The sequence below is a fragment of the Pyxicephalus adspersus genome, chromosome 3 (genome assembly GCF_032062135.1).
Source record: "Pyxicephalus adspersus chromosome 3, UCB_Pads_2.0, whole genome shotgun sequence".
NCBI classification, from domain to species: domain Eukaryota; kingdom Metazoa; phylum Chordata; class Amphibia; order Anura; family Pyxicephalidae; genus Pyxicephalus; species Pyxicephalus adspersus.
Window position 1 is genome coordinate 4,494,854 of NC_092860.1, and position 24,023 is coordinate 4,518,876.

General features: G+C 40.0%; 1 protein-coding gene and 1 long non-coding RNA gene across 3 annotated transcripts in view; one reads left to right on the forward strand and one right to left on the reverse strand.

The window, feature by feature from the left end:
* Window positions 1-9,572, reverse strand: part of LOC140325503 (uncharacterized) — a 71,800-nt gene extending 62,228 nt beyond the window's left edge. Inside the window, exon 1 of the long non-coding RNA XR_011919687.1 lies at window positions 9,298-9,572. This is a non-coding gene — a long non-coding RNA (uncharacterized lncRNA). The remainder of the gene's footprint in view (window positions 1-9,297) is intronic.
* Window positions 8,610-24,023, forward strand: part of CA10 (carbonic anhydrase 10) — a 152,264-nt gene continuing 136,850 nt past the window's right edge. Inside the window, exons 1-2 of one of the 2 annotated variants that reach the window (XM_072403364.1) lie at window positions 8,610-9,300; window positions 9,806-10,310. In XM_072403364.1, coding sequence (XP_072259465.1) covers window positions 10,250-10,310 — 61 coding nt within the window. In that variant the 5' untranslated portion in view covers window positions 8,610-9,300; window positions 9,806-10,249. The remainder of the gene's footprint in view (window positions 9,301-9,805; window positions 10,311-24,023) is intronic. The other variant, XM_072403365.1, reaches the window with a different exon arrangement.

Here is a 24,023-nt window from a genome sequence, read left to right on the forward strand (position 1 = left end):
AAGTTCAAGCTATTAAAAATGCAACCGTGTGCAGTAAATATTAACTAGACGTTGATGCTTCAAGCAGAGGATTCAGGGTGAAAAAAACACAAATTCAGCCCCTGCGTGGAAATACGAGAAAAGCCTAAAAATAAAATGATGTATCTCGGCTGTGTGAGAGATTTTTAGCCTTGTTACAGTACGTTATAAAATCGCCAGTTGTTCGCTGCACAGAGGAGCGGAGCCTTATAGATTATTGTGTCATCCCTCCCTAATGAAGTTGTGGTAAGAGTGTGGCCGCTTCGTCTTGATTAAAAGCCCAATTGAATTTGAGTTTCAATCAGCTAAATATATTGCAAGTGCATCAGAATGTAAATCGTGCAAAGTCTTACCGTTCATTATCGTATGAAAGTAGCAACAGAGCTGAGCAGAAAAGGCTTTCCAATGCCAAAAGGTTGCAGAGAAAGATTCCTTGAACTTTGGGAGGTAGCAGTAGTCTCTCTGCAGAGGCCTAACATACCCCCTGCAGGGGTAGACCTATAGCTCTGCTATCAGCTAGTGCTTCCCACTGATCTCAGGGCGAATTCGGCCGTTCTCGCTTACGGAAATTATAAGCAAGAGTGGCCGGTGTAAGTTCACCGATCAAGCTCGAATTACAAAAAAAAAAAGATTGCGGGCTGTGCTAATCAATGAATGCAGCGCTGGCTCAGTGTGTGATCCCCAGCAATAGAGGTTGAATGGGGACAAGCTTTCCTCAGCCAATTAGAGAGCACTAACGGTTTTGAACGGGGGGACTTGTCCCCATTTAACCTCTAGTGTTGGGGATCGCAAACAGGATTTCCAGGGCTGCAAGAATGAATGCAGCCCCGAGAATCCACTGCAATCCCGGAGCACTAGAGGTTAATTAACCTCTAGTGCCCGGGGATCACAGAGGAACTGCAGATGAACTCTCAATGGAGAAACGTATGCTTTTCCGTAAATTGATTTATTAAAGACTTTAAAATACAATAGAAGAAAGAAAATGCAAGCAGGCAGGTTGTTCAGAAGTACCAGGCAGTGCCCCACCTGCAATAAAATGAACTTACCTGCCTGTTCACACTGGTTCAGGATCTTCGGTCATCTTAACTGGCCAAACCAAAATATTTTCTGTACATTAAGGTGCGCATGCTCTGCTATAGAGAGGATTGTGAGCAGGCAGGTAGGTTGGTTTTATTGCAGGCGGGGCATCGCCTGGTACTTCTGCAATAAAAACCTACCTGCTTGCATTTTTTTTCTTCTATTGTTCTATTGTATTTTAAAGTGATCAATAAATCAATTTAGGGAAAAGCATATATAACCCAAACCTGGCGATCCTAAATACAGGAATAGCTTTGCAACCCAATGATTTATTAATAATTTCCACCTATATGTACATATTGTGTTATTTTTACCTTTATATCTTTGTATTGTTGTTTACGCATTGCTCATCCACACTTCTCTTGTTCCTACAAAACTCAAGCTTTTAGTTTTTACTGTACAGATCCATCTAAATCTAGCAAACAAGGCCAATGACATCGCTTTCTGAATAAATGCATCCTTTGCTGAGGGGAAATAAATAAATATATTAAAAAAAGAGGAAAACATGCTGAGAATCACTGGAGTGGTTTGACGTTACATCCACTTTCATGGAGTGCTGTCAATTCAGCCGAGCCTAGATTCACTTACGGGAAGCCACGTTTATTGCTGAGGTCTCGATCACCTGGCTCACTCCTGTCATGGGGCCCCGGCTGAGCGGCGGCTGTGAAATGTGTTTAGAAATACAATTTGCTAATTTCTGAGAACACTTCAAGGCCTATTGTGCAGCTTACACGAAGGCCCTGTAACCCGTAGCAACCAGTCAGTTGTGTCATTCCATTAGTCTACATCACACTAGGCTGGCCAAAGATATTATCTGGTTGGCTGGTACAGATATGCTACCCCTACCATGTCATTATATCTTAGCTTCAGATATTTATAGAGCTGTAGATGAAATACAATATCTATGGTTTTAGCTTCCACTAACCAGCCAGCCGTTTTCTTAAAGCTGATAGATTATTGGAAATGTAAATGAGACAAATAAAGGCAGATCTGCAATTATAAATACTATAATAGCCTATTCAAATACCAGTGTGAAAGAGGGAAGCAGCACAATAGGTTAATTAGATCATGTCCTGACAAGAAACACGTTGAGAGGAGGAGAAGGCAGAATGACGGAGAGCTTGTTGTGCTGCTCCTTCATTCAATATTCAGTCATGGCTACAGCTGCCTGGGCTCAGAGAATAGGGGTTGAATGATGCTGGCCATCAGACAGAGGACATCTAGTGGCAGAAACAGGTACTGTTAAGTATCTGTGCATTAAAGGTAAATATCACATAACAAAAACTAGTTTTATTATGATTGACTATTGTTATTTGTAGACCTGGACCTCCTTTGAAGAGATTGTAGGCTCTATACTCAGATTGTTATTGTTTCCTTCTAGAAAATGTTAGTTGCCTGGTTGTCATTCAATTCCATTGGCTTCAATCTTCTCTATAGTAACGCCCTTTAAGTAAACAGATCAGGAGATTCAATTTTAGTTTCACCCACTATGCTGTTAACCATTAACCGAACCATTGATCATCACTATATGGTCAAAATAATGTGAACCCTACAAAATGTGTTTAAAAAATGATACTATTAGTTCCACAGCATGCAAACATTGTGGCAACCTTGCCCACTGCAACTACCAGCATGTGCCCCTGTGCCCAAATCCATCTCCATCAAAAAGACATAGTTTGATGAGTTTAATGTGGAGGGACTTGGGTGACCTGCATAGAACCCTAACCTTAACACTACTGAACACCTTAGAAATGGAATACCAAGTACAAACCAAGTCATCTCACCCAATATTAGTACCTGATCTAATTTCAAATGGGCACAAATTCCCATAGACCCATAGTCATATTCCAAAATCTTAGGAAGGTCTTCCTAGAAGAGTGGAGACTGCTATAGCCTCAAAGCGGGGGCTCGTTTCATATAGATGCCCATAACCTGGGATTAGAAGGTTGGAAAAGCTCATTTAGGTGTAATGTGCAGGTCTCTACAAAATGTTGGCCGTTAAGATTACCTAGAAAGGTTAGAGTTGGGCTGGAGAACAATGACAATGCCCTCAGATTTGGAGCGGGATGTCCCAAAAGCTTACAGGTGTGATGTTCAGGTGTCCATATAATGTTGGGCAACAGGAGTACCTGGAACGGTTAGGGTTAGGTTTGAGGATAATGTTCACAGTGGATGAGACCCAAAAGGTGGTTGACAAAATCCCATAGATGTGGAATGAGATGCCCAAAAAGCTAATTTAAGTGTGATGCTTGGGTGTCCACAAAATGTCCGTCAAGTGTACCTATAAGGATTAGGGTGAGAGTTAGACTTGAGGACAATATTCACAATGGATGTGAATCAATAGGGGCTGACTCGTTACAAATGCCCACAGATCTAGAATGGGTGTAATGTGCAGGTGTCTACCAAATGTATCAAGAGCATCCACAAGGGTTAGGGATAGGCTTGAGGACAATGTTCACAGTGGATGAGAATTAAAAAAGGGCCTGAGTACTTATACATGCCCACAGATTTGGAATGGAATATCCAAAAGCTCATTTAGCTGTGTTTTTCCTTTGTCTTCGTAAGGTTGCCCATCAAGTGTACCTATAAGAGTTAGGGTTAGCGTTAGACATGAGGGCAATGTTCACAATAAATGAGAAACGGAAGGATACCTACTCCTTATAAATGCCCACAGATCTGGAATGGGTTCAAAAAGCTTTTTAAGGTGTAATGTGCAGGTGTCTACAAAATGTTGTCCATCAAGAGTATCCACAAGGGTTAGAGTTAGTCTTGATGACAATGTTCACAGTGGATATAGAATCTTTGTTGAACCCTTCAGCACAGGTGCTTGCTTTAGAATCAAAAAGGGGCTGAGTACTTATACATGCCCACATATTTGGAATGTCTAAGGGCTCATTTAGGGGTGTTGACATAATGACATAATGTTGACAGGTGTCCACATAATGTTGGCCATCAAGAGTACTCTTAGGGGCTAGGGTTAAAGTTACAATGTTCGCAATAAAATGGAATCAAAAGGGGACCTACTCTTTATCAAAAGCCCATTTAGGTGTAAATGTTGGCTATCAGGTGAACCTAGAAAAGTTGGGGTTGGAGTTAGGCTTGAGGACAATGTTCACAATGGATGAGAATCAAAAGGGGGTGACTCCTTATGCATGCCCTCTGATTTGTAACCGGATGTCAAAAAGTTTTCTTAAGTGCGCTGTGCAGGTGTCCACATAATGTTGGCAATCAAGAGTACCTAGAATGATTAGGGTTAGAGTTAGACTTTAGACAATGTTCACAATGGATGAGAATTTTTGTGGAACCCTTCAGCACTGATGCTGGCTTTGGAGGAACAAGATATAAATTCTAAATGCATAAAACCTGTTATAATTCTTATTTTTTGGAAGTTTCAATTCTGATTTGGGTTTTCCTTTAATTTCCATGGCAAACCGCGACCCGTCATGGTAGGAGAAAAATGGAAAGCCACATTCTTCAAGCATTAGGTGTTGCTTCTGTCATTAGTTTCCACTCAATGGCAATAATACTAGAAGTACAACAGGCACAGATGGAGTTCATTACCTGCAAGATGAGAGAACAGTCACAGCATCTGCTAAATAGGCACAATTGTAGGGGATATTGCCTGTGAAGACATACTATTGCTTTCTTTACAGTGCCAGAGCTACATTTAACTTTAAATTTATGACTTCTTGTTGTAATCATTGGATGCGATTGATCAAAGCCTGTTATATATTTACAAGATCCTTCTGGCTGCAAAGCCCCATCGATGCAATTACAGTTTACAGCACCAATGTTAAGATTAACTCAACAAGAAGCAAACTGCAACCAAATGATGCAGGACCTAACCGAGGACTGTGTCTCGTAGTACTGTGGTGTAATTGTACCATTTAGGGAGCGTTGGTATTATGATGGCTGTTTAAGCTGTTGGTGATTAGATGTCTATGTGGCCTTTTTCAGAGTTATAAAAAGAAGAGTGTCAAAATATTAATCAGTGTCTAGATTTATAATATCTATAGTGTACATTAAAAAGCCAACACTTTTCTGGGGTTCCATACCCCCGCTTCCTCATTGGGGATAACCAATTTTGAAATGGAAGGGAATAGGAATTGGCAAAAGGATTTTTTTCTAGCAATGGCAACATGGCATTTCTCAGGGTGAGTTTCCAGTTGGTGTGGACCATGCCTGTGTAATGTGTGCAGAAATTGCCACCTTGTGTAGTCACCTTCAGAAGCCCATGTGATTGGGTGACAAGAAACCTGTCACCGTATACCAGTAAGTTTTTGCACAAGGTGTCAGGATCACCAGGTTTAATGCAATGAAAAAAACGCAAAACAATTTTTTAATCATATAACCTGTAAATTGTAGATTTTAAAAGCATGGAGAAGGCCCTTTGGCAAGTTTGGAGGACCATTTATAGCCCCATTGAGGACATTGGCCCTTCGTTTGGTGATCACACTCACCCAAACAAAAAGCAACGGGAGAACCAAAATTATGAGTTGCCATTAAAACAAGAGGTGGGGAGAATCTTCCAACCAGTTCTGGTGATCACTGCGTAAATAATGGAGGTAATTCCCCCTACTTTATGGAGATTTACTCTGACATCCTATTGCATCTTCTGAACTAGAAGTGAATGATATCTCCTCCAACAAGACAAAAATAACCCGACGAGAGTTTTACCCATCTCTGTTATAAGTTTATATGTGATTTTAGCAATTTGGTTTGTTTAAAGAAAACCTTTTTCCATGATCTGTTCACTTTAAATGTAAAAAATATATATTATGCAGCAAGCAAGAAAAGCTGAAACAGCTCTTATGGATTATCCAACCCCATGCAAAAGATTGGGGACATTGATATTAGGGATAAACTATATCTCACACCAAAATAATCCAGGGCATTAAATGCAGATTTGCCTTATATCTTTCACTTAAATTTCACCCCTTTCATTGCTGAGAAATTATCTGTGTAATTAAATCAGTTAGCAGAGGACCAGATAGGTTAATGTGGTATAACTAAAATGCTTTAGCCTTGAGGCTTACTGCACGGAGAGTGCACAATAAACACACGAAGGTGCGTACTCCAGAGAACAGGAATAATGTTCATATTACCAACAGGGAGGGCTAAATAGCAGCAATCACATTGCATGGACCGAGAGGTGGGAAAGGCTTCTGAAAAGGTTTGCTAGAAATCTTTATTAGGGGTGATCAAAAGCTGGGTAAAATGTAATTTTAATATTAGAGACTTTTTTTTTTCTTGTGCAGTGCACATAGGAAGTGCTTTTATTTAGAAAATTACAGGGAAAAACATTATGTACCTTATGATTCCACCAGTCCCCTTGTTCAACATTGCCATGTTCTTTCTTTCTGACCATGACAAGCATGGAAGCAGATTTGTCCTACAATGATCAGTTTCTGTCTCCCCATAACTTCAGGATGCCATGCCATTATGCCGTGCCCTGCAGTCGCATAATCTGTCTGCTGCTGTCACGCCCCTTCATATCTTGAGGGGCTGTGGCTTAGCCTGCGGCTGACATGCCCCCACCAAGCTCTTCATATTTTGAGTGAATATGGCTTTGTCTCCTGCTGACACATCCCCACCTTGGTCCTCCCATGCGGAGTGACAAGAGACCAGTATGCAACTGACACGCCCCTGCTCAGCCCATCTCATCTTGAGCAACCGGGGATCGGTTTGCTTGCTAAGACACCCTTGCCCAGTTCTTTACATATGGAGTGACCGTGGCTTAGCCTGTGAGTGATAACCCCCAGCTCTTTATATTCTGAGGAACTATGGCTTAGTTTGCTGCTGACACCCCTCCCACAAAGGTCCTCCCATGCGGAGTTACTGGAGATCAGTCTGCTACTGACACGCCCCTGCTCAGCCCATCACATCTTGATTGACTGTGGCTTACATGCCCCCATCCAGTCCAGATGATCTGTATGCTCTTGATTTGTCCCTGGCCCAGTTCTTTATATAATAATTGACTATGGCTCTGCCTGCTATTAACACACCCTCACCTAGGTCTTTAACGTGTTGAATGACTGGAGATCAGTCTGTTACTGACACACCCCTGCCCAGTTCTTCACATCTTCGGTGACTGTGGCTCAGTCTACTGCTAACACACCTCCATTCACAACCTCCCTAACATGATTGATGGTTGTTGCTAAGTTTGCTTATGACATGTCCCCACCCAGCTATTTAAACCTTGAGTGATTATGGATCAGTCTGGCATGTCAACTACACTCCCAGCCCTTCACCCCTTGAGCCACAGTAGCTCGGTCCAATATTGAAACGCCCCTCCTCCTCCTTAACCCTTTGCATTTTGAGAGACTATGTTCAGTCTGCTGTTTACAGACAGTAAAAAAAAACAGAAAGAGGTTCAAACCCTTCCAATTTTTCTGCATACCCTTTAATTTTTTTTTTGTAGCTACTAGTATATGTCAAGCCATAGCTTGCCTGGATTTTGGCTTGATTTTGGATAGAGTGGGGGAAGTGACAACATTATCCCAGATAGGAAGTGAGGTGAACTTTCCAATAGCAGATTCCAATACCAGATTTTTTATGTTTTCTATCCTGTGCCAACTTCCCCTGAGCTAAGCCAACCTCCTCCCCCTTCCACAGATCCATACTAACATCCGCCATTCCACTAATTATTTCCATCCTGCCACCATGGCCTGATCACACCAATGCATTACAGCCCATGGACTTCTATGGAATCATCTGCCTCTGCACACATCCCCATTTAGGTCTACAGGGATAACATGTGCAGACATGACCAGGACAGCAAAGATCATTTTACATATAAGAAGAAAGCTATGAAAAATGAAAATGACAGCATATGAAAATTGATTAAAAAGATATGAAGAATGGTTATGTTATAATAACTCTTGATTAAACCTTTTGTATAGATAACAATGTATAGTTAATAGTTCTCGAGTTTTATTTGAATATGGAAATCTAGGCTAGTTTGCACAGTTAAGAAATGATAATTATTTTTGATGACCCCCTTATACTATGCTCCCTTTCCCTTTTTGTTGTTTATTTTACCAATGTTTGTAATTAAAAAATTATAAACCAATAAACTATTTTTTGAAAAAAAAGACAAACAAAAAAATATTATGCAATAAAATAAATACATCAAAACAAGCAATCCAAAAAAGTGCAGCTGGTTGAGGAAAATCAAAAGTTTTTGCTTATTATATATTACCACCAGTAAAATAGTTTCACATTGAAATCAAAAAGGGTGCAATGGTGGAAATGTTCATATCAGCAATGGAGAGAGGTTATGTAGTAATCACAGTGCATGGACTGGGAGGTGGGGGTGTCTTTTTGGGATTGCTAGCAGTCTGTATACACTGAATATGGATTGTGTCTACATTGCCTCTTACTAAGTAAAGTCCCCCAAGTGACAAGGATGTTTTTTCCTTGAATAGGAATTAGGAGGGATTGCTGGTGGCTGGGATGACCATGCATGATGCAACTAACTGACTGACAGTCTGCAAAGCTTGGTGGTGGGGGGGTTGTCAGTGCAGGCAGTGACTGCAGGTCAGGATGGGCAGAGTTTGCCAGTGAATACAAGCCTGCTTCATTGCACACTGTACACAGACAGCTTGGAATACAAGCAGCACTCCCTCCCTGTGCCTGGAATCTACATTGCGCACCTGGATGTGTTCAGCACCCTGGACAGCTCCCTCAGCTCTCCTGCACCAAATCTAGAGGTGGGGGCTCTTGTGTCTGAAAGCTGCCTGGCACCATGTGGACTTCTGGGGGGTTCTGATGGCTTTTAATGCTTGAATTGTGCAGGGTGCAAGGAAAGATTGCTGAGTTCTAGAGGATCTGTGGGTCCTGTGCGCATGAGTTTAGGAACAGATCTAATCATCTGCTCAGTGTTTTTGGATGAAGAACTATCAGGACTTACTGTAAACTCTGGAATCCCATCAGCACTGACCTGCAGCAGATGAAAGTGCTTCCTCCCATGCCAGGCTGCCTTCTCTTGGCATTAATCTCCTCCAGTGATCACCTATCTGGACTGCACTCCTACCCTTCCTATCTGGACTGCACTTCTACCCTTCCAGCCAAGCCAATGTCCCCAAAGTAGAATAAACTGCCAATATCTGACCTACTTCTTTTTCCAAAGATCACCCATGTGTCCCCAGTGACAGCACCTTCTGGAAGGGAGCAGCACAGGACAGTGCCAGCCTGGATTACCTGGTAGGTAGAAGAGCCTCAGGATATTTGGCTGATTACACAGCATGCCAGCTTTTCTTCTACAAAGCCCAATATGCCAGGATACAAAAGAGCTTAAATAGAGTCCTTTGCAAATGGCAAAAGCTTCATTCTTAAAAAAAAATGCAATGCAAAGAAAAAAAAGCTTGCTTTTAGTGCATGCAGTCCAGCCATGTCTAGGATTTATCTGACTGCAAGTATAAAAATCTAATGTAGTCATATGTATAGAAATGACTGTACACCTGAATTCTGTAGGATGTGCATTAGGGGCTCATAGGAGGTTTTTATGTAGTGCTTCAGCTCCCCCTGGTGTCCAAATAAGGAACCTTGGCTAAAAAAAAAAAAAATTAAACCCTTTGCAATGCTATCTTGCTGCAGTCAGTCACATAACATCACACTGGTGTTATTTTCAATTCAATTTCTCTTTTTTCTCTGCAAAATGTTTTGATTTGTTTCATGATTTGATTTCTCTCAATCACCTTTCTCCTAGGGGGACCCCCAGCTCAAACAAGGATGACCATGACTGTCTTGGGAGATGCATTGAAGGGATAAAACTCCAAAGCTTTAATGTCCATGGCTGGGGGATCGACTGCACGGATAATGATCTTGCTGGCCAACTCTTCATTTAGCCCTATTTTATTGCCTCTGCTTCTCTAGAAGATTTGGCTTTGGAGATAACCTGTTTTTCATACAAATTTGGATTTTTTAAATAATTTTTTCTCTCTGTTATATTATCCAGTTTTTAAATTCTTTTCTCTGCCTCTGATGGAAAGAACAGGATCGAGTTGAGGTCCTCGCTTTGGTTTTTTTTTTTTCAGTTTGGACATGAGTAAACATATTTGGGAAATACACTCAAGCAGAGAGGGACCTTGCCATTGGGAAGTGTTCTATTGATTGTTCCGTTGAGTGATGCAGTTGGTATGAAAATCGTAGAATGGAAATTGTTTGGGAGGTGGTGTTTTTCCTACAAGCCAATTTCATCGTTTGCATGTCAGGTATGGTATTAAAAAAATCTAAATGTTTTTATTTGTATTCATTGAAAAATTGGATTCTTTTTTGGAAGCATACATGGGCTGCATGGTTATAGTTCATCTTCTTCCATAGCCGAAGCTTAATATTAAGCCTAATTATTCTCTCAGGTGCTTGGATCCCATGCTCAAGTAATTAAATGATGTGCTCGTGTTATTTTGTGCCATTTGTGCAATCCTTATATATAGTGACAATTATATAGAGAGGTGATTATCATGTATATCCATGCAACTTAAATCTAACTTTTATTGCTGACCGTTTTTAAAGCACCCATCTCACCTTTTTTTGGAGGGGGCTTTGACAATATTAAGATTGATGATGTCTCTTTAAGTCGATTCTTTCCATGTAACATATTCTTAGCTCCAGAGTTGTATAAGTTTTTGCAATGCCAGGACTGAGGAATGTTTTAGGTGAATGATGAGTCTATAAGCTGTATCACAGATATTGCCTAGCGTGTGATTGTCATATCATTGCAAAGGGGATGCGTTGTATGCCAGGCAAAATAGGAGTTGTCAAAAATAATGATCACTATGCTTTGTGCGAAATTTTAAACGCCTATTAGAAAATCACAGCTAGTATGGATTTTCCTAATAATGGGATTTTAGCTGAATGTTAATTTGCCAGTGGGTAGCATTAAAGCATAAATGTGTGAATCCAGTAGTAGCTCATATCTAAATCTCGCCGCCGCCCCCCCCCCTCCCCAAATAATAATAATACAACTCCCACAATGCCGTTGGCATGACACTGACATGCGATTGGATTGGCAAGTGCTAAATTGTTGGATTGGTTCCAAAAGAAGGGATGTGCGGTATTAGAGCTTTCAGTTACTTACAATGATGGCCAAAGGGGATATTACTGAAATGAATTGGACTACAAAGAGGAGAGCTCTGAGGCTGCATGGAGTGATAGAGTTGAGTGGTAAAGAATTGGGAAAATTGGAATAGCTTTTTGTAAAATTCATGCAGCTGTTTCTGAGTAAGCAGCGGTGGAAAAAGAGTGATTTTGGTTGTCCGTCATGGTTTAGCAGATTGCAGACGGCTGCATATAGATGGGAGCCTTCAATGGTTCTCCGTGCCTGCAGATAATTATTCCAAATGAATATACCCAGAGGGAATTGTAATGTGGCAAAAATTGTCGGCTTATCTCATTAATAAGCTGCAGCTTGTTGAAGTGTTTTTTATTTGAAGTGTTTTTAATGCAGTAGTGTGGCACCAAATGCATCATTGTGGGTGCACCTACAGTGGGGTGCCAACTGGGCCCATAGGCCTTTATTAGACAAAGTGGATCTTCCCTTCATTTACCAGATGTGCACAGTGATGAGCAAATGCACTTACTTATGCTCCATTGATAGGAACCTACAGTACATTAGGTGGATTATCTGCCATCTGTTGCAAACCTGAATACATCATGGATGCAGAGCAATATCATTTTTGGAACAGCACCTTTAAATTTTATTATTTAAAAAACCATTGCTGAGCTTCAGTTTAATGACTTTACCTAGGCTGAGATGATGTCATAATTCTGCTGCAGGCAGAAGGTCCTCAGTCTCTTCTACATAGACTTCAACATTGTGGATTAGTAAAGAGGCTGCAGAGGGAGGCACATTCATGTCAGAGAGCTGCGGAGATTCCAAGATTTATATGACTGAATCACCTCTAAATCACCATCAATATCCCAGAAGTTGATTGTGACTCTAAATTCTTAAACAAGAATTGCTTCATCTTTCTGGAGAAAAATGAAAATTATTAATATTATTATTATTATTATTATTATTAATAAACAGGATTTATATAGCGCCAGCATATTACGTAGCGCTGTACATTAAATAGGGGTTGCAAATGACAGACTAATACAGTCAGTAATACAGGAGGAGGAGAGGACCCTGCCCCGAAGAGCTTACAATCTAGTAGAATGACGAACCTAAGAGGTTATGGGGCTCACAGTGGCAGGGGGAATAAATATATTCAATAATCTCATTGGCTTTGGCAAGGCCTCGCACAAACAGGGCAGTGAGTGCCAGGGAACATACTCCATACACAAAAAACACATTCAGAACCAAACCAGAAATAAGGATTCCAAAAATAATTGAAAATTACATGAACATTAGCTAACGCGTTTCGGGGACCAAACACTGCTGCTTCATCAGGGATTGATAGAATGTATCAGAACTTGAAAGGATGCCTGATGCCTAAAGTGTTACTTAGCATACATGCGCTTGACACGAAAACCATTAAAACATATAGCTGATGCTGGATCCACTTTGAATTAATATTGTTAATAAACTGTATTTTTTTAACAGCCATCATATTACGCAGCGCTGTACCGTAGATAGGGGTTCCAAATGACAGACAGATACAGACAGTGACACAGGAGGAGAAGAGGACTCTGGCCAAAAGAGCTTACAATCTAAGAGGTAGGGAAGTAGTACAGAATAGGAGGGGGTATTTGGAATGGTGGGTGACTAGTGAGGGTTTAGGAGACAGAAGAAGACGGATAGGTGAAGGTGAAGTATTGGGTTTTGAGTGCACAGAAAGTAAGCCAAGCACAGCAAGCCAAATAGGACGAGGAAGACTATTCCAGAGAGTCGGGGCAGCTCTAGAAAAGTCTGGGAGCCCTGCGTGTGATGAGGTTATGAGTGAGGAAGTCATTAGTAGGTCATTGAAGGAGCAAAGAGAGCGGCTAGAGGGAAAGGTAAGTAGGACAAGAATTGTGGAAGGATTTGAAGGCAATTGTATAAGTCTAGATTTCCCTTAACAGCCCACCTCTATATCTCATGCTCCTTTTTTGGAACATCAGTGCTCCTCAAACCTACACTCCTGGCAAGTGCAGGTCCTCCACCCACATGGGTTGGAGAGTAATAGGCCACCACAGATAATGATTTCCTGCATCCAAGAATGGACTACATAGAGAAGTAGAGCACCAGCAATTTCTGCAGTAAGCAGTGCATGGTTAAGAAGTCCGGAGGATGAGCTCAATGAGCATACGAGTTCACCTAGTAGAGAAAATTCACTAATCTACAACATTCTCATATTAAATCTGATCTCTGCTGAATACACATCTTTGCTTTGAATTTAATTATGGACTGGAAATTGCTGGATTTTATCTAATGTATACTACAAATTAGCATTTCAAAAGCTAAAAATAATTTTGTATGTGGTTTATAGTTGGATTGATCTGAACTGTGCTCCAGGCCCCTGGATTTTAGCGTCGTCTCTTTACATGAAACAAAGATATTGAATCATTTTATGATTTCATCATAAAACTGGCATTTATATGATGTAGGAAAACTGTAGGGAATGAAAGTGAAGGTGTGAAATTTGAGAGGTATGGACCAGTTGTCTTCATAATTTATCGTAAACTAGAACCAAAAGAACCAAAAGCAAGCATTTGATTGGTAGTGTAGGCAAGACCACCTCTCACATTTTACTTAAGGAGCTCTAGAGATCTTCTACATATGTAGAACTTATACTATATGGCAAAAAGAACACAGTTTTCTCTAAATGATTGAGTTCATTGATTTTTTTGAATGCTAATCCCAATCCTACAACATACAAAGGCATTTTAGACTCCAAAAAAATATTGTTGGTGTTGTTCAAGTTAGGTGGTCTTCAAATACCTATAATTCATCACCTTTGCACCTTTGAATCAGAATGGTTAGAGGATTTGGATCTTCTTATCCAACATCAATACTTGGCATTACAAATTCTCTTTTCACAGAAGAACACCATTCCTTTAAATGTGTTCTAAAATCTTGTGGAAAAACAAAATAGAAGAGCAAGCCAACTAATGTCCATCATTACCAAGAGCAAGCCAATGAATGCCCATCATTCCATTTGAGGATGTCTAATAAGTCTACATAAGAGATGATCAGATGTCACATGGAATATAAATATCTATATGGAGGATTATGAAAACATATTTTAGAAATACTGTATCTACCTACATCCTTTTAGGGGCCATATCATAGGAACCACAGGAATATATATTTGGCTCAGCAGCCAATTACCTTCCAGCATTTGTATTTAAGGGCTAAATAGGAAAGCCAAAGACATTCACACCAGATGCTTCATATTGTATAACCCATCCTTCTCCAACCTTTTTAGCATGGGGGAACCCTTGAAGAAAACTTCCAGGTCTTCCGGAAACCCCTGCTATAATTACTATGTCCACAGCTCACAGTAAATTAGTGTGGTGGTCAGTGGGAAGAACCCCCGCCATACATTGCTGCCCAATGGGAAGAATTTCACCTTACAGGTAGCCAAAAAGATCATTTGGATCTGTTAAACTTTCTTCTCTGTTCAAGGAACCTCTAGCAACCTCTTGAGGAACCCCAAGATTCCACAGTTCTCTGGTTGGAAAACACTGGAATGGCCCATCCCCATCCCTTTAATCTATAATCCCTACTGTCCATTAAAGTATATTTCAGAAATGATGTTTCACAATGCCTGTCCTGTGCCACCAACATGGCTTAACCAAGTTTTCTCCTTGTTCTAATAGCAATAACTTATTTTTGTTTCCATTCCACCTATCACATCTGTATTTATTATTTAGGTAACAGGTTACTGTAAGAGCTCCATTCATTTTATAGAGCAAAGTTATGTTGTTCCCTGGTCAATTCCATCTATCGTTGGTTGTAATAATAAATTATGAATAGTGGGCAAAAAAAAGAACAGCCACAGCTAAAGGCATCTAACTTCAATTGTTTCTTTACATCATTCCTTCTTTAGGAGAACTGCGAACATACAACAAAGCCTGGTAGGCTTGATTTTCCAAAGTATCTCAGAGAAAACTTCTCTCAGACCGTGCTACCCATAGAAACCAATCACTGTCTTCAATAATCTTCTCCTGGGAAAACTCCTATCCAATTTGTTGCTATAACAATACAGATTGTGTAAGACAATTCTTTCTTCAGATACTATAAAAATTGATCTATATTTCTTCAGTAAAATAGAGTTCTTTTCTAAAACACTCTGCCTAAAACCATGTAGTCTTAAATTGCTTAGAGAAATGAAGAAGTTTTAGAAGAAGTTTTGTTGGACCCATTACTGAAACGTAGCCCTGGTAGGAAAAAGTCTATGAAAATAAAGTAAGAAGTTTATTTTTGCAGAATTGTTTGGATTTTCTTTTGCCATGTGGGGGTGTGAAGGTCAGTAATCAAAAAACAACTTTGAGAGGTGAGATGTTGACAAGGCCCACGTAACATAAAAGTGACATATTATTAATATTAAACAGGATTTATATAGCGCCAACATATTACGCAGCGCTGTACATTAAATGCACATGGTCCAAGGGAAAATACCTGCAGGAGCTAGGTCCGAGCATCTACTTGGAGAAAGGCCATGGGGTAAACTGAGAACAAATTGGAAATATTGGGTCTCATTTAATAAAGCTCTCCAAGACTAGAGAAGATAGACTATATTTGGGTTATCCAGCATACCTCAAATGGATCTGGTCCAGGATTCAAAATATTTGCCAATTAATAGCAAATTAATTTTAAGGAATTTATTTCAGATTTGCTAGATCAGCGGTGGCCAACTAGTGGTCCCCTGGCTGGTGCACCCCCAAGTGGGGTCAGGGGAAGGACCCCGCTGGGTAAACGCACCAGCTATAGCTGTGGATGCCTCCCGTAGAGGTCCCAGGCTCAGGGAAGTGGGCGGATTGTCTCGGGAAACAACTCGCTCACTCTCCCATTGCAGGCTCAGACTTGGGAGAGTGGGCGGGTTCTGGCATCATTTCCCCTTTGAGTGACACTTGGCCCCCCACACATGCATGGCCCAGGGCCGGTTAATTTTGTGGTCCTCCAGTCTGAAAAGGTAGGATACCTCTGTGCTAGATGAACAAGGTTCTCCCATGATAATCTACCTTCTCCAGTCCTGGAGAGCTTTAATAAATCAGGCAAATTGGATCAACCAGATAACTGCAGACACCGTGGAATCATCCAGGTAGAAGCCTATGAAGAAAAAGTCCATTTATGGCCAGGGCAAGGTTGGAGTAGATTGTAGAGTAGATGGATTTTTCAACTAAAGTAGGCAAGCTCAATATTTTTGGTTTAGATGCTGTGCTGTCAACCCAAAGAACTTTCAAAGACAACAAATAAAAATGTTGTACTAAAACACATAACTTGCCACTTTTTACTAGTTCTTCACTTCACCAGTTCCTAAACTCTTTATGTGAAACACCTAAACCTAACCCTCACTTTTGAGAACCATACCTCTCAGGTTAACCTAAACCAGTCCTATATAAACTTGAACAGATTAATTTCATTTCAAAAGTACTTTTCAGTATTTCTGAATATGCATTTCCATTAAAATAATACTTGGTAATTTACATTCTGATAGAGACTACAACTCCACAAGTAGAAAGTCAAACTGGAAGGCTACAAACCATGAAGGATCAAATATACATATTCCTACACTTTTTGGTAGCATCAGTATTACCTTTAGCATTAGTCAATGTCCTCCCAATCCTATTAGCCCATAATTGTTATGAGCAGCCTTACTTACCAATTGGAAATCCAGTAGGATGCAGACCAGCTATCAACTGTATAGGCCCATACTCATACAGTACATAAGGTTGTAGGACATCCTAATCCAAAACTAGGGATGTTAATATGGAAATTGCTGCCATATTATTCTCCATTCTGTAAAGGCTTTCCATATTATTTAGGAGTGAATCTGTGGGACCTTTTGCCTACTTTGGCAAAAGAGTATTTGCAAGGTCACATACAAACTCAAACAACTGATGTTTAAATTCATTAGAGAAAGTAAATATTTCCAATGGGCTCTAAGTTGGGGCTCTGTGCAGTCCACTTAAATTTTTCAAGGGGCTTTCCCCAAAGATCTGGTGTTTTGTCCAAAATGTTCTGATGGACTTGCAAGACCTAATTCACTTAGCTTACTGAATGTGGTATTAGTTCACTTTGCCAATCGCGTGCAAGGAATTCTTTAAAAAACTGGATTGTTCTTTGCACATTATTAAAGTCAGCAGAGCGTCATCTCATTTACAAAGCTAAGGGAAATATCCCTTGCAGGGATCCACTTATCTACTTTGCTATGTGAAGAATCTGTATCCTTTTATTAAATCAACCCCCATGGCACAATCTAGTTACATTGCGGTCATCTTGTGTGCTTTAAAGCATATTGCACAATATTTAATTGACTTTGTTGAGCTGTTTGTATATTTTTGGCTATATAGGTAGTGGTGACGTGGTCAAACTTTTGGCCGTAGAGTATATGAGTGGCAAAGACTTAGACTACATGGCAAACTTTTCACCATTGATTGGCCGTCTGTTTATTTACAGTACTAAACCATACACACTTTTTCCCCTTGCTAATAGAATTCATTGTTCTATATTTTTACATTTTGATGTTGTGCCATTTATCTTATTTTTGCATTGGCATTGGTACAGTTATCTTAATGAACGGCCACTCCGCAGAATGAGTGCACATTACCAATAATGGGCCTCAGTAATTAGTTACCATGTTTTCATCTGTTGGCTTACGTTTGATTTATGTACTGCATAATGCTCAGATTTCCCCCACCTTTGTTAGCTTGCCATTTATTTCAGTCTTATAAGCATATTAATATCTATCATATATTCCTCCCCTGAATGTATATATTTGCAGCGATTTGTTTCTAGTGCTTTCATCTTTGTTAATTAAGAAATGTATTTTATTCCTCTGGCTTTCTGGGTTCCCAGCATAATTATTACATTTATGTGGCTGGATTTTTTTTAGTTTCTCCTTTATTTTTCCTACATATACAAAACACAGCTGTCCAAGTTACTGGCGTAACACTTAGGGAAGCAGCCCCTATGGCCATTGGTGATCCGGGCCTCTATGGGGGTCTAACTTCTACCCACCCTTCAGTGCCTCCTCAGTAGTTGCTGCTCCTCCAGGCCTCCTCCTATGCAAACCAGTGCAGTGGGTAAATAAAAGTATAATACCTCCTTCACTACCTTCCGCTTCCATGCAGCCCCTCACTATCAATGACCTCTGTTCAGCATTTAAGGCATGCGATGAGAGGTCACATGCAAGAAGCCTCAAGAGCAGAATGGAGGTGATCAATAGGGGGGTAGCTGAGGAATACCTAAAACTGGAAGACATACCATACTTTTACTCACTCTTGTGTTGCCCTTAATAGGGAGGAAGAGGACTTATGGTGGCTGTGATTGACATCAAGTTGATTGGCCCCTTGGTCACAGAGGCCACCATAAGTGGGTAAGGGTCCCATGAAAGTTTTACTGGGGTCTCCTGATTTATAGCTACACACCTGACAAAAAGGCTTTTTTGTGCTTGAGACAAGCACAGTGATTCCAGCTAAACTATATAGCTGAAAATATATAGATGGCCCTCTTTGTTTTTTAGACATTCCTAGGGAAAGGTACTGTTAATTCTATAGTATGCAAAGACCTTTTAAGAAAATTAGTACCAACTGTTGTTTTGTTGCCAACTGTTTGGGGAAGATGCTTTTCTGTTCCATCATTGTTGGGCCACTGCACAAAAAAAATGCCAATAAAGATGGTTTGATCAGTTTGGAATGAAGGAACTCATGTGCGCTCATTTACAAAGCCCTGACCTTAACTCTATTCAACATCTATGGGATGAATTGCAATGTCAGTCATGAGAGTAAATCGTTCAGTTACCGGCCTTCAAAGACAGGATTATCCCATACTTGGGGTGTATTTGCTTTTAATCCCTTTTGTGTACCTGGGGAAATCTTTTATCAGGATCATAAATAAAACTTACAGAAGTCCAACTCCTAAATTACCTATCATAGTAGAAGGTTCAGATCAGTGAAATCAGTCAGAAAATCTGTATTATACATGTGCTGTAGTGGTAGATCTTTTGAGTATGTCTGTCAATCTGTGCTGGTTTTGCTCATGACAAGACCTCAGATAGGGCCACTTTAAACACAAAGATAGTCGAGCTATAGGAGGAGCGCTGTGCATGGCATAGATGAATAGAAATGTGATGAACAGAAAATCTAGTTGGATGGAAAACAATGATGAGTTTATTTGCATATGACATAAAACATAGCCGAAGCGTTTCAGTGGAATTGGAGCTTCCTCAGGGTAAAATGTTTTAGGTATTGCAGGCACAACAGACATTCCAGAACATCAGTGTCACAGCAGGGCATAGACACCATCACCACTACCAACAGATCTAAAACTACAGAAAGCATGAAGAAGAGGGGCTCCAATCCTTTCAAACACATTGATTTAATAGGTATAATGTTATGCACCAATGAAGTGACCCTTATTCTCCAACCAAGAGTCTATATTCACACACACTGCTCCTCATCTACCTCTACAATCATGACCAAGCCAGGCAAAATCTTCCTTGGGTCAGGATTCTTTGTCTATTTTTTCTCCTATAGTACATTGGCTTCCTCTGCTTCATCTAGCTGAGTAATCATTCCTTTTATTTTTCATCAGAAATGTCATTTTTGCAACGATGGAAGGCGTATGTTGCTTTTACTCAAACTACTAGATGGAAGCACATTGAAATTCAAAAGGTTCTGCATTAAACACAAATAAGTAAAAACAAATATGTCTTTCAAATGAATTATTCTCTCTCCTTTGTAAAGTAAATTACTTTATTATGCAGCCAGGTCTGTAGTAATCTGGAGTCATGGTCATATTATGCATTTGCTATGGAGGTGAGAGCAATGTGCCTCTCGAATAATAGCTGTGGATGTAATCACACCAGCTTCTTGTATTGCCGGTCCCTTCATCTCTTTATCATAGAAGACAGTGGTGATATTATCTTTATTTAAAGAGTAACCATAGCCAGGAAATAAAACCAGTGAGCCAATAGATAATGATATCCAAAGGTGCTAAAGTCAGCAAGTATACTTGATTTATTCTAAACCTGTGTGTGTATACTCCATTGCTGACAAATTAAGTGGGATTTGTGTTGTGCTTATGGGTTTGCTATCTAATGTAACCAGATTTTATATTGTACAGCCAACCTCTGCAGAAACTCCAAAGCATGGTATAAGTAAACCATCAACACTTATCGTCAAGACCAGATTTTAAAGCCCTCTAGAGTAAACCTTGATTCCACATCCCTGAATAAATATTGTGTATCCGTCAAAAGAAAATTTCCAAGCTGACAATTCTACCAAATTGCAGAAACCTTGGTGCCTCCTTCAAGTGCCCTGTGAATTGTCCACGCATTTGCATTCCAACCTAGATGGCCATTGGCCTTCTCTTTTGACTTGCTTGTAAAAACCAACTTATTCCAGGTCTAGATCTAAGCCTCACCTCCACAATTCACCATAGATTGCATAAAACTTCTGTTGGTCATGGGCTTTGTTGTGGTAAATCTAACAGTCAATGGACTGTGATATCTGAAAGTTGGGACTCTAGTCTACCCAAATGTGATACTTTTAGTAAACAACCCTTACCTTTTTTTGGGTCCTGAAAATGCAAGACTTTACTGCCTATTCCACCTGAACATTTATGATCTACCTTTATGTATTTCAGCAACTGCAGTTATACTTTAAATATAAAATAAATAGCATTATATGCAGAAGTAGTTGAATCCCTTATAATGGGCACAGCAGGTGTGCAAGACCTTAGAACTCTGCTCTGAGATCTCACCAATAGAGATTCAAAAAATCTGTCAGATGCTTTAACTCTCCAGATTATATCAAACATGGAACAATTAGTTTTAGTTGGACTGATGTTCTTGTGCATTTTGGATAAATGCTCCTGCAATAGAAGATGTTTTCCACTCAGCCCTTTGGCCCCCTGTGGCTCCTGCCGTCCTTCTTTTAGAGCTCTGTAGCCTCTGTCAGTCTCTATAGGATTCTACACCTCCAAAGGTGTCAGATATCTGGGTCTCCTGCAGTGATTCCATCCTCTCCTACATCATTACACGATTTAACTATAATATAAGGGTCAGACAATGGAACCAGAGTGCACAGCGGGGTCCACAGACATCCAACACAAAGTGTTTAATTCCAAAGAGTTTGATGGAGAATGGCTGAAGTGCTGAAAGAGAGGAAGACGTGGGCCACCAGAAAGAAAGCTCTTTTATTAAAGGGTTCTTTTGCCTGGATTTTTTTTATTTTAATGTTTAAGAATGGATATGTATAAAGTAACAGATTTCATTGGAATGCAACATTTCAAGGATTAATTATTTGTCGGTTATTGGTTAAAGGTGGATAGATAAAACATTATCTGGACCAGTGTTTCTTAACCAGGCTTCCAGCCCCACAAAAATGAAATGCCAAATACTTTTTTTATAATTCTCCTTATTTCCACTCAGCATGTTTTAATGTAGGTTCATTACTATCTTAACAGAATTTTGATTGTCATACTCCTGAGTCGCCTACACTAAAATTAAGTCAATTACGTTATATTTCTTTTGTGCAAATAGTTTTTATTATCAGTTGGACTATAACATAATCCGGCAATTTGGAGTATGGAGTATTTTCCAACTTACTTTAAACAAAAAGAAAAATACTTTTACTTGTGACTCTGCAAGATCTGTCTCTATATTATTTTATTTATTTATCTTGAGCTCCAGGCAACTAGCAAGTCAGTGAGCTGCAAAATCATTTTCTGGCAATGTTCTAGTCAATTTACGAATTGTGCAACTAGCTTTGAAATACACGATATGGCCAAAAGCTTGTGAATACCTTTCCAAATTTTCTAGTTCCTTTTTGTTCAGTGAAGGGTGCTGTTAAGATTATAGCGTTCAAGTACATGGTGGACAACTTTGCACATTTAAACTTGAGGTATCAAATGCTGAAGGTCCTTCTTTTTCCTCAATAATGTGCAAATGTGCACAAAGCCAGGTTCAAAATGTCATAGATTGATCAGTTTGGCGTGTAGAAGCTTCAGTGCCTTGAGCAGAGTTCTGACCTAAATCCTACTAAACACCTTTGGGATGAATTAGAATCACGATTGTGAGACGGGTCTTCTCATCAAACATCAGTACCTGACCTCTCTAATGCTCTTTTGGCCAAATGAGCCAAACTTACCACTGAGACATTTCAAAATCTCACAAAAGCTTTCCTAGAAGAGTGGAGACTGCTATAGCCACAAAGGAGACATCCCCATATCAATATGACCAGTGTTATGATCTGGGGTGCTGTGGAGTTAGTGTTGTGATCTGGGGTGCTGTGGAGTCCAAGTTTTGATCTGGGGTGCTGTGGAGTCCAAGTTTTGATCTGGGGTGCTGTGAAGTCAATGTTATGATCTGGGGTGCTCTGGAGTCAGTGTTATGATCTGGGGTGCTGTGGAGTCAGTGTTATGATCTGGGGTGCTGTGGAGTCAGTGTTATGATCTAGGATGCTGTGGAGTCAGTGTTATGATCTGGGGTGCTGTGGTCAGTGTTATGATCTGGGGTGCTGTGGAGTCAGTGTTATGATCTAGGATGCTGTGGAGTCAGTGTTATGATCTGGGGTGCTGTGGAGTCAGTGTTTTGATCTGGGGTGCTGTGGGGTCAGTGTTTTGATCTGGGGTAGCTGTGGAGTCAGTGTTTTGATCTGGTGTACATGTGGGGGGCAGTGTTATGATCTGGGGTGTCTTTGGGAGCAATGTTATGATCTCAGGTGCCTGTAGAGGCAGTGTTACAATTTGGGGTTGCGTCACTTGTTTAGGTCTGAGTTTAGCAGCATTATATGCCCAGAAAAATTAGGTCAGCTGACTCCCTGAATACACAGAATGACCAGGGTTCTCCATCAATTGATTTTTTCAATTCTTCCCTGATGGAAAAGACAAATTCCAAGATGACAATGTCAGAATGTTTAAATTGGGAAAGAATGGTTCAGGGAGTAAGAGAGATCATTCTCACACATGGATAGGCCAGATCCTAACCCCATTGAGAGTCTTTGGGATGTGCTGGAGAAGATTTTGCACAGCGCTCCGACTCTCCTATCATCAATACAAGATCTTGGGGACAAATGAATGCAACTCTAGATGGAAATAAATATTGGGGCATTATCAAAATTTTACCATGGGGAATGGGTGCGGTAAATGGGTCCAAAAAATATTAGAATGTGTGCCTTTTTTTTGGTCAGGCCTTTTATAAAGATGCATACAGGGGAAAGAAGAGCCTTATAAAAAGTTAAAAAATGATAATAAATATATTGAATTCCATCATTATAGGCATTAACTCTATACATTTGCCAGCATAGAATATTTAGTGATCATTTAATTGACACATTAGCAACATTTAGCACATTTCTGTCCATCCTTTCCTCAATGTCTATCAGGAAGCAGAGCTCTGTTCAGGATGACAGGTAAAGTGATTGGCTTAAGCAATCCAGTTCTTTGCCTGGGGCTTGTTGACCCAGCATTTTGGCACCTCTCTCTGAGCGTTCCGTCTGCATCCTTCAAGATATTGCTTGAGACACTTATATTAGGCATAAAAATAGATATCGCAAACACAGCTTCATTCACCATACCATCCCCACACTCTTGTAAAAATGAAACATATGTCATTGTAAATCAAGACTTTAAATAGCAGGTGCCAAAAGTATAGGCCCACACACTCAATTATGAAAAGATTATACATACATAAAAGCAGAAGATATATTTTTTATGTCATACAATAGTAAAACACATGTTGGTATTATCATTATATCTGCTCACATTTTTTATGGGGCTTTTTCCAGTAGATATCCCCATATTGGAAATTTTGGCCTTCAGGAAAATGTTCAGT